Here is a 12,343-nt window from a genome sequence, read left to right on the forward strand (position 1 = left end):
ATCACATTTGGGTATTTTTCCCCTCCATAGTCTTCTAATCTAAAAAGGAGGATATTAATGTCACATTCTAAGATCTTGTGCTTATTTTTACGGATATTCGCTATAACGTATAACGCTTTTACTCAGAAAAGCTGCAAATTCCACGGACGTCTTTTTGTACATGCTTTAATTCTAAAGTTTTTTCATTAAATGGTTTTTTTTCCTATCGTAAAGTCATAGTCTGTTTATACTGTGTAACGCAGTACTTTACAAGCATTTAATATAATCAAACAAATTATAGTTAACATTCCAATAATATATGTATGTTTCTATATGATGTACAACCAGTTATAAAAACAAAAACTCGAAAACTACTCCAGAACATTCGTTTTTTAGACCAGTATATTCAGAATTGTTCACATAGTAAATGAGGAAATGAATTATTTTATAAATTTCTGTCTCTGCTCTAAGCATAGAATCGGGGAAAAAACTTTTTTTAACATAAGTTGATAATCAGAACAAATAGAGTCAGGAAAAGTCTCCATTGATACATCTGTCAGAAAGGCAAGAGGATCCATCTGAACACTGAGTGACTTCACATCCATCTGAGAATATTACTCCCTTTAGAAGAAAAAAAATCTTTATCAAAAATTTCTTTAGGTAAATCGTTAAACACTCCGCTGGTTTTTTATCTGACCAAAGTTTCACATATGAGCCAGGAAAAAATGTTTTTCATAATTCTCTTACAAAAAACTAGAGTTTGCGGTCAAAAACCTTTATTAGTTCAGATTTTACGGAAATAGTTTATTGTCGAACCAAAACTGGACTTTTTTTCTAACCAAGGTTTCACATTTGAGCCAGAGAAATGTATTTTTCATAATTTTCTTACAAAAAACTAGAGTTTACGGTCAAAAACCTTTATTAGTTCAGATTTTACGGAAATACTTTATTTTCGAACCAAAACTGGACTTTTTTTCTAACTAAAGTTTCATATTTGAGTGAAAGAAATGTATTTTCCATAATTTTCTTACAAAAAACTAGAGTTTACAGTCAAAACCTCTATTGGTTCAGATTTTACGGAAATAGTTTGTTTTCGAACCAAAAACACACACAAACAAAAACAGACACACACAAAAACAGACCAAAAAAAACATACACACAAACACACACAAAAACACACGCACAAAAACACACAAACAAAAAACACAACACATGCACACACAACACAAACAAAAAAACCCACACACACACAAAAACACACACACACAAACACATACACACAAAAACACAAAACACACACAAAAACACACACGCAAAAACACACACACACACACAAAACACACACACACACATACAAAAGCACACACACAAAAACAGACACAAAAAACACACACGCACAAAAACACACAAAAACACACAAACAAAAAAAACACACCCACACACACACACACAAACACACGCACATATAAAAACACGCACAAACACAAACAAAAACACACTTAAACCTCGTGCTTTATACTCTAATTTTTGACTTTTTGTCACAATTCTTCAAAAAGCTACTTCCAAAGGCCGTCGAATTTAAACGAGAAGCATTTTTTAAAGTTTTTAATGCTATAGCGTAAAGAGCGAGGGTTGAGAAAGGGGAGTTTACGGTCAAAAACCTTTATTAGTTCAGATTTTACGGAAATAGTTTTTTTTTGAACCAAAAACACACAAAAACACACACAAACAAACACAAACAAACACACACACACACACACACACACACAAACAAAAGCACGCACACAAAAACAGACACAAAAAAACACAAACAGACAGAAAAACAAACACGCACAAAAACACACAAAACAAAAACACACAAAAACAAAACACACAAACACACACAAAAATTCACACAAAAAAAACAACACACATGCACACACAACACATGCACACAAAACACAAACAAAAAATACACACAAACACACACAAAAACAACAACAAAAAAACAAAAACACAAAAACACACACAACCAAACACAAACAAGAAAACACACACAGACAAACACAAACACACACACAAAAACACACACACACACAAACAAAAGCACGCACACAAAAACAGACACACACAAAAACACACACGCACAAAAACACACACAAACACACACAAACAAAGGACACACACACACACACAAACAAAAACACACACCCAAAAACATACACACACACACAAACACACGCACACATAAAAACACACACAAACACAAACAAAAACACACTTAAACCTCGTGCTTTATACATTAATTTTTGACTTTGTCACAATTCTTCAAAAAGCTACTTCCACGCACGAACACACACACGAAAGAAACACACACACAAACACATGAACACAAAAGATACACACAAACACACACACACAAACACATGAACACAAAACACACACACACAAACACTCGAACACAAAACACACACATACACACACACAAAACAACACATACACACTCACACACAAAATAACACACTCACACACAAAACACACACACACGCACACACACACACACACTGAAAACCCCAAACAGTCAATTAAATATTCTAATTAATGATTTCAGGCAAGTCAAACCACGAAATACTAAAGTTAAATTTTCAAATAATAAACTCCGGGAAACAAACACCCACGAAAATCTAAAAAACATAGATCTGAAAAACCAAAAAAGCTAATTAACTATTCTAATTCATGATTTCAGGCAAGTCAAACCACGAAATACTAAAGTAAACTAGAGACTAACCTACTGAAAAGTGGCCAGTATAGATACAGTATACCGAGAGAGAAAGAGATCTCTGAAAAGCAGCCTGGGAAACTGTAAAAAGCTTTTTACTCATATGCTCCATCTCTCAAAAAGTTGCAACGCACCGTTTACTTCATGTAATGTGGAATTCATATTTTCATTATTTTTCTCTTGAGATGATATTGGGAACCCTGACATACTTCAGAAGAGGTATCCCCCCGCCCCAGATACAGCGAGAGAGTTATCTTCTAAATTTTATTAAAGAAGAGAAAAAAGTTAGCTAAATTCTGAATTTTACCAAAGAAAATGAAAAAAAGCTTCCACTTCAGCTCTTAATTTCACAAAGACATAAGAAATTTAAAGCTCTGTTCTAAATTTACCTATGAGATTACATTTTATTGAACCAGAGAAATGTATGGTCATATGATTTTATTGTAAAAGCCATTATACTTTTATAAAATTCATTATTTCATATTTAATCTCATTAACATTTTCTGAAAGTTTCAAATTAATATACCCAATCATACGGGGGTTGGATTTCATTATGAAGCTCTGAATATAAATGTAAAATCTCTAAGGAGAAATAAAAAATAAATTAAAAAAAAAATTAATTTTTGCCTAGAATAACATCGCGGGGAGGGGGGGGGGGAGTTTAGTCGCCTGGGAATTCTATCTGGAAAAGCATCGTATGGGGATTTCAGATACCTGAGGATGTGACTAGAAACTATAGACTTTCAAGTACCAATTTATAGTATGATTCGGGGGGCTGAGTTGGAGTAAGATCCTCCCACACTGACTTATTGTTTACTGTTAAAGCATCGAGGACAGTGAAAATAAAATATGTTGTTCGAATGGGTTAATGCGATGTTTGAATTGTGTATGCTAATGGAAACGCTTTATCATGAAAATATGTGAAAATATCGAATGTATAGTAAGAAAGACTTGCAAAAATATGAAAATACTACTAGTACTAACAACTTACTGTGGTACTAAGGCATCTGAGGTCAAAAAATTCACATTTTATCAAGAAAATATTTGAAAGTTTATTGATTATAGTATGAATGACTTACAAAAACATAAAATACTGCTATTACTCGCAACTCGCTAGAACAAAAGGGCACCTAAGGTCAATACAGCTATGGTATGTCAAGAAAATATTTGAATTCAGTTTAGCTGTAATATGAACGGCTTGTAAAAAACCATGAAAATAGGGTGTAAAAGGAAATGCCAGACAAATTTATTAACTTAAATTAGTGATTTGATGAGTTTGGGCTTATAATTATTTTTCTCCTCCTGTAAATTTAGGGTAATGAGAGATTACGCTCTTTTTTAACGGGAATAGTGGACAACCAAATGTCGGACAAATTTGTTAATTGAATTTAGCGCTTCGACGATGATTTTAGTTTAATATAAACCCTCAAGTATCACTTTATAGTAAGTAAGATTATTAGAAGAATGATTTATTATTTTTCTTTGATAGAAAACTTGGCTGAGGACTGATAACACTCTATGGGGTGATCTATTCAATCTAAACTATTCATGTACAGAAGTCTGTTGCTATTCGTACTCTAGACTTATCGAGTAGGAGAAAATTAATATAGTACAAACAAATTTATTGCAAGGTTACGATACATAACTTATCAATCAAATCAATAATGAGATTTATTGTAAAATGGTATATGAGAACTCTTCCAGAACGATTTTTGATGTTTAAAATCCATTCCATTGAATAACCTCTTATGTTGTCTCTTAAAGGGCCACTTTTTCCCTTCTCTTAGATCTTATTCATTATAATATTCACTGCTATATCTTGCACTATGCACGTTTTTCTTTGAGTTTTCATCATTGTCTTTTATACTATATTTTGAGAAATCTCTGTAGAGAAAGCCCTCTTTTCTCTGTCTCTTCTTTCGATCTTCCTTTTCTGTCATATCAAACCTTGTTTTATGCGAGTTTGCTTGCAATCTGTATAAATTTCTCTCCATATCATGTATGATTTTGTCCTTATTTCCTCCAGATTTTTCTCCTCTATCCCTATGTCTACACTGTCTAAACGTGTAGTAGGTTCATGAGAATGTTCAAAATCATGATAATGTCCTTTACATATAGAACAGTTGCAATAAAAGGATATTTCTAACTCAATTTGTTCACTCATGTTATCACACTGCTAACTCTAGACTTAGTGAACCTCAACGCATGTCCGTTATATACAAAATCTCAAGGGCGAATTGTGATGTAATGGAAAACCTTACGTAACTCCCTGACTGGCTTAGAAAGAGACACGTGATCTTGTCCTGTTAGACTCGATCAATACATTGCCCCGTTAGAATTCAATGCGCATGTGCAAACTTCGTCCCGGAGTCAATACAATTAGTAACAACAACTCTGATTGACCTTGAAAGAGGTGTCATTGACACGTTAGTGGATCAATAATCCATGAATAAATTATATCCTTTCTGCGTTAGACTCGATTATACATGGCAGCACATGTGTTCGCCCAGTACCTCCTGACAGGTTCCTACTTACATTTAGTGTCATAAAAAAAAAAAAATATAGAATTGAGAAAGAGAGTATGCTAAGCTATCGAACTAGCTCTTTAGGTTCAGCAATAGATGGAAACTTTACAACACCTTTCCTTTTTGTACAATTTTCTCCTTTGAAATTCTTCCACGGTTCTTAATGTTGTTTTGGTCAATTGGTGAATATTTTTCTCTTAATTTTATTTGAATCACGAACTGGGAAAAGGGAATCTGTCAAACATCCAAATTTTGTAAGGTATTCAAACCTTAGCCCCCTTTCCTCCTTCTGTTTACTACTCATTGTGTAAAATTTGTTCAACTAATTTTGGAAATTCTAATTGCATATTCTATTTCTTACTAAATTTCATAAATACTTCTGTTCCCTACATTATCAAAATTAGAATCAACAAACCCTTCCAATAGTTTTGCTCTTCCCTGTTATTTATGCCACTCTCCTTGTTTACCGTCTCTTTGTGTTTTTATTAACTGGTTTAATTCATTTGCAATTCTAAATTCTACCGATTATAATTGCTTTTAATCTTTTGTGACATGTTGACTTACTTTCGTATTCGTTTTCGTTTATTTAAATAGCTTTCGTAGCAAACAAAACTGAACGCTAAATTATGCTATTTTTACAGTGCATTTAAGAGAAAAAAAAATCACTTATTTAATACACTAACAAAATATGGTACGAAGGAATTTGTAAATCTGTTCGTTCGGCACTTAACGGGTTGCAGTCTGTTCTGATGCCTGGTGAGTTTGGGGGTCGGTGTGGTTGGAGGAAGAATTGAGCGATGCTTCTTGTTTGACATGAGTGATTTCCCGAATCTCATTATCAAATCGTGTCTTCGGGCGAACAATAGGGGCAAGCTCATAACCACAAGGGCATGCTCGTAGCTCTCATACCTGGGTCCAAGAATTATTTTAGTAGCACGATTTTGAATGTCTTCTAGTTCCTCGGACATGTAGGCATGTAGTTTTGTGCTGTGCTGACATGTAGTTTTGTGCTTGGGGACTCCAGACAGGAAAACAATATTTAAGGATTGGCCTGATGTATGTCGTGTAAGCCAATAAGAGCTGACGATCTGAGAAACCCAGCCTTTGCATACTCGTTAAACTTTGGATTGAGTAGTGTCCTTTGCATACGATATTGTCTACGTGCAGTTTAAATGAGCAATCGCTTGTAAAAGTCATGCCCAGTATTGTCCCGGACGAAACAGTTGGAAAGGGAACATCTGGTATTGTAATATCTCGTTTGAGCGGGTTGAAACGTAGAACTTTCGATTTCTGCTTGTTCAGTTGCAGGCTATTAGATTTACACTGGTTAACAAAGTCCAAAAAAAGTGTTGGTTCAAACTGCTGTTTTGCTACTGCATTTTCTACTATGTATTTGAGAAGTGAAGACAAGTCGTCAACGAACTTGAAACACTCCTCAAATTCTGCAAGGATTTTATTGATGACTGCAAGGAATAAAAGGGCAGCTAGTTTCGTTCCTTGGGGACAGCCACAAGTAAGTTTGGTCCACTCAGAGCGGATATCATCGGTAAATAATGGATATACCGATTGCCGTCACCCTCGTTGAAAATCTCTTACTAATAGCAGCAAGTTTTTTCCAGCTCCCATCTCTTTTAGATTTTTCAGTGCAATGAGGTGCTCTATAAGGTCGAATGCTTTCCTGTAGTCCACCAAAAGTAAATCGATAACACTGTTTGGGCTGTCCAGCCACTCAACTATCAAATGGTACATCCGCACTAGGTATATTGCCGTGCTACTGCCTCGTATACAGCCATATTGGTAAGTATCTATTGAGGGTACAATCTGCTGTATTGGGGCACGGTGGATAAAACCTTTGGCCACTATAGCCAAGTTGGGAGTTATGGATATAGGTCTCAGCTGATCGCAGGACTGGGGTGCCTTTACTTTCGGAATGACCCGCACATAGGCAGCTTTCCACAATTTTGGGAATGATTGTTCTGAGAAACCCTGATTTATGATTGATGCCATGGGTTTGGCTTGAAAAGGTGAGTACTCTTTTAGTAGCTGCGTAGGGAGCTCCCGGATGTGTGGCACAGTCGTTAGATAATGGTTCAATGTCATGGAAGACCGATCTTTCGGACACTTCTACAATTTCATCGGCACTACAACTGTTGATGATATTTCTCATCTGTTAGTCACTTATGATGGTGTAAGAAATGCAAATTTGTGTAAAAAACTCGTTAACATCCGAGGCTCTGATTAAACTCCCGTCTATGTTGCTGATTCGTACTTCAGTCCCTTTCTGTTTTCCAGTAAGCCTTTTAACCGCGTCGTGCCACTTGTGGGAATCCTACTTGTGGAGTGGTGCTACTTTCTCCCGTATATACCTTTTCCTAGATACGCGGTGGGCTTAAACGACTTTGTTTCTCAACTTTTTCCCCTCCGATACTTCTCCCACGGCATGGAGTTTACATTGTTTTTTTATCATTATTTTGAGCTCTGAGTTTAGCCACGGTTTATCTGTTTCACAGACGAAACGTATTTTGACAGGAAAGAATTCGCTGTATTTTTGTTACAGAGTCGAATATAGTGTCTCGACCTTTTCATCGATGCCAGTTATAGCACAGATTGCAGCAAAATCGAAGTTCGCAATACATCTGCCAAAGGCTTGAACGGAGCTTTCACTCAGTGGTCTGTACAGCATTCTAGTCTTTTTTGGTTTAGGTATACGGTCTCTGTTCTTCGACTTCCAGCATAAAATGATGTGATCAGATTTTGCAGGTGGTCCTAAGGAAAATGGCGGTTCATAGTACGTTTCGAGATTTGTCAGTATGAGGTCCAGTATGCTTCAGCTTTCATGAGTGGGAACATAGACAACTTGTTTAAGGTCCTGCACACGTGAAATCCATTTTTTGTCGGTTAAGTTGAAGTCTCCTGCTATAATAAATGATGGATTGCTGTACTGTTTCCGAAAACTGTCAACTTGATATTGCAGATACGTCACTAATTCTCGCCTATTACGCGCACCTTCTGGATAGTATATTGCTGCTATTATGATGCATGAGTAAGTCCTTGGTAGCCCCTTCGGCTTGCACCACAGCCAAATTGTCTCGTGGCACGAATCTGAGGGAATACCAAGTTATTTGCATGGTAAGTCTTCGCGGCATTAGATTCCTACGCCACCTCCACGTCGGTTGTCCTCTCTATCGCGTCTGGTATTAAAAAAGTTCAGATATCCTTTGATTGCACCTGTTTCGGTTGTTATATCCCAGCATTCATTAATTACTGCTAATGGTGCTAAGTTTATGCGCAAGACAAGTTCTAATTCATCAACCTTGTTGGTTAGGGACCGGGCCTTGCAAAGAATCAGGTTTGGAAGATATGTCTTGGCATTCAGCGTTACAGATTCCCGCCTAGATTTCGAAAAATATGTTTTTTGGTATTTTTATTGAGCAATACCGTCTTTTTGGTATTTTCAGTGGAAAAAATAAAAAAAAAATACCCCTCCTAGGTTTTAAGCCGACATTTTTCCTCCACGAACATTTTTATGAATTGGCGCCACTGTATCAGTGTTTTCTGGAGATAGAACTTACTGCTGATAGACCTGTACTGTAGGATATAAAATCGGTGGAAAGCTTCTGAAAGTTTCATTAACTTAGCTAGATGAGAAAACACTTGAAAAGAAAAAAACACAAGGATATATACAGCCAGTGAAAATAAAAAATTGCAAATATTTCGGCCGAGACCTCCGCTCGACCGTCCTCAGTGCAAAAATAAGAAAAGACCGTAAGAGCACCACTAAAATAAAAGCAAGACCCTTTCCAATTAACGGTGAAAGGGTAACTGAATAAAATATCAAACAATAAATGGCAATTTGAGAAACTAAATCCGAGTTCATTTTATTTAAAAGCCAATCGCTTACCAAGTCTGGTATCATCTAACATTTTGCTAACTTTGCTAAACTACTTAACTAATAAACTACTTATCCTAGGTTATTAAAGAAAGTTTGCCCGGAAAGCAATTGTTTGCGTTTCTGTTTTCTCACAACCACTCTTATTAGCGTTATGAATGTTTCTAACTTGTGTCTAAACCCAGTATGACATTAAGTTTTTTTACAGGAATTATGGACAAGAACTCGGTCAGAACGTTGGCATGACAATTACGAAAAGGGAATAACTTTATTTGACTTACCAGTCACGTGTATCACTGGGCATGTAGAAGGTAATCTATTCCTTTTTTATTTTAGTTTCTGAGTTTAGTCGTTAATAAAGGTCAGAAAAGTACTTTCCAAAGCAAAGAATTGGATGGACAGTGAGGGTCTTTCAATAAAACACCTCAATCGCTTACCTGAATGCTTCTATTTCCATCTTCAGCTTATCTTCCAGATGTGCATCACCAGGGGTTTCGTTCCAAACTCTTTCCTAAAAGGGTTCATTTCATCTGTCCCCAAAAAAGGAAAAGATCCAAACAAATGCAAATCTTATAGACACATAACCGTCTTATGCATCTTGAGCAAAGTGTTTGAAAATGTGATCTTCTCTGAGCTTGATACTGGACACTTTGGGGACAATCAGCTTGGATTCCAGAAAGGTCTTGGGTACCTCGAGGCTCACCGCCTTCTGGCTAACGTACTTATGGACTCAGAAAGAAAAAAGTCGTCTCTGTATAAGTGGACCATTGATATATCGAAGGCGTTCGATAGCGTCAATCACATGCAAGCAGTGAATACTCTACTGCACAATGAAGTAAGTTCGAGTATAGTGAGTACTCTGAAATTTTGGTACGAAAATTCGACTGGGTTGGCCAAGTGGAAAGGTACAATTTCTGATCCTGTAAAAATCAGAAGAGATGTGAGGCAAGGCAGCGTTCTTAGTCTTCTTATTTTCAAACATGCTATCTCTAAGATCCTGGACCGTATCTCGCCCTCTCTCCTTTTACATGGCACTGACCTATCTTACTTGGCATACGCTGACGACCTCCTTCTGCTCAGTAGATCCAAAGCAGACTTGCAAGAGAACCTGAATCGACTCCTATTTGAATTTCAATCTACTGGGCTTTCTATCAATATCGATAAGTGTGAATTTTTGTCCTTTAATGCACCGTAAAGTGATTCTGTCACTCTTGGAATTCGTGTTGTCCCTATGTTATTGGAGCTGAGATATCTTGGTATTATGATTGCGGAAACAATCATTACAATCATCAAACAATCATGCGGAGACAAGCCATTGTTAAGCAAATAACTAAAGCCATTAAATATACTTATGCGTCTGTAGTGCCGAATCGCGGACGCTACTCCAGGAAATCTCTTGCCTCGATTTATAGTTCAGTGTGCTTACCACACATAACCTACCTTGCCGGTGCATCCCACATGCTGTCTGTGAGAGACACTGAAAACGTCAAAAATTGCTACTATAAATTTGCAAACTTTTACAGTACATACCAAAGCGTTATAGGAATTCCCGCCTTGAAAAATATGGTCTTAAAGAGCCATCCAAACAATGGTCTAGCATTCCAAATAATTCAGTGCTAAAAGTTAAATTGGATAGACGACGTTTCTCACCTGCATTTATTTGAGTATCGTAAATTACACTGAGTGTTGTATCTTTTTCTTTTTGAAACTGGTTTCTTTTCTTTTTTTCTTTTTGTAGTGCTCCACTATAATCTATTTTTGTAGATGGTGGGTGAATAAATGTTATTATTATTATTAAAGGTATATAATATAGTGAAATTTTGAGCTTTTTCTGGTATGAGCTTCCTATCTTTTAAGTTTGTGAAAAAAGCCTATGACAATCTTTAATGTAGTGGGGTTTGAACCTTTTCGAAATTTTCACTTGGAAATGTTTCACTTTTGCTTTCTTACGCACAGTTAATGCTGATACCATATACCATAATACCACTACCATATACCATATACCATAATATACCATAATACCATATACCATAATACCATATACCACTAATACCATATTTTCCTCATCACTACCTATTGCTTGATATCCAGAGTGAAAGCTGTAAAAACAAAAGAGCACAAAGAAGATTAATCTACCATGTTTTAAGTATAAACTTTGTCATCGAGTAGCCTAGGAATAACATTTCCCTCAAAAGATACTCCCCACCTAAACACTGCCTTCAAAGGACTCTTTCTTAGCTCATTCCCATCTTGTCCCCAATTCATTGCTTTACCTCTAGACATGAAAAAACCTTTCTCCCTTTCATTATTGATAAAATAAACCGCTAGTTTTCCTTTTTATTATTTTGATGCTGGTAATACCCAACTTTTATGTTCGTTCGATTGCTTTGTTCCCTTTCCCTTTTCATATGTTCTTTAAAAAACTTTTTTAATGTATATTTTATTTTCATTCTTTTTTTTAGTTTTATGAGTTTTTAACTTTATAACTTGCTGACATTTGCAGTTTTATATCTTTGACTAAGAAAGGGTTTGTCATTCTGATATTGTTGTCGTAGCATTGTTTGCCAGTTTTCTTTTTATCGTGCTTTTTTTCATGTTTTTTTTTGTGTATATTGTTTTTCATGACTCCGAAATGCGGATTCGGCCCTTCGTTGCTTGGGATAGGAATTTTTTGAAATAATTATGCTTTCTCATTATCTACGAGCATAAGAATTATTATTAAAATTGTGAACCAGTGGTTATGGTTAGAAAAAGAGGAACTAATGGAAATTCTTTCCTAGTAAATGTTATCCAAGAAAACTTTTTTTCATGTTTATTTAAGTTAGTTTAAAGTTAATGCTCTGTCAGTGACATTTACCTAAGCTAAATCATCTTTTTGCGCTGTAAGGTGAAATAATAGAACACTTCCACTGACAAACCAGGTTTTTCAAACAACATTCAGAATTATCAGTCGAACAAACAAAGCGTTTTTTTTATGAAATGGACGTTTTTCACGAAAGGGTTCTCAATTAACTGAAAAGTTGACTATGAAACTACTATTAAGAATTCTTCGTTGTTAGATATCTGCAAAGAATTTCTGGTAGGAAATTCAAACTCGACAGCTTATGCTTGCCTTTATGGTAGAAGTCTTGGCTCTTTCAAAATATGATGATTCATTAGGGCTTCCCAGATTGAATAATATTCCTGTTTATT

At 35.8% G+C, this 12,343-nt stretch overlaps 1 protein-coding gene across 1 annotated transcript in view; it reads left to right on the forward strand.

Annotated features, from left to right (window-relative positions):
• Positions 1–12,343, forward strand: part of LOC148948213 (uncharacterized) — an 83,575-nt gene that overhangs the window by 35,439 nt on the left and 35,793 nt on the right. The window contains exon 3 of the mRNA XM_089094209.1: positions 9,360–9,462. Coding sequence (XP_088950335.1) covers positions 9,360–9,462 — 103 coding nt within the window. The remainder of the gene's footprint in view (positions 1–9,359; positions 9,463–12,343) is intronic.

Source organism: Artemia sp. Qi Xiang Cuo, chromosome 9 (assembly GCF_049724085.1).
Source record: "Artemia sp. Qi Xiang Cuo chromosome 9, ASM4972408v1, whole genome shotgun sequence".
NCBI classification, from domain to species: domain Eukaryota; kingdom Metazoa; phylum Arthropoda; class Branchiopoda; order Anostraca; family Artemiidae; genus Artemia; species Artemia sp. Qi Xiang Cuo.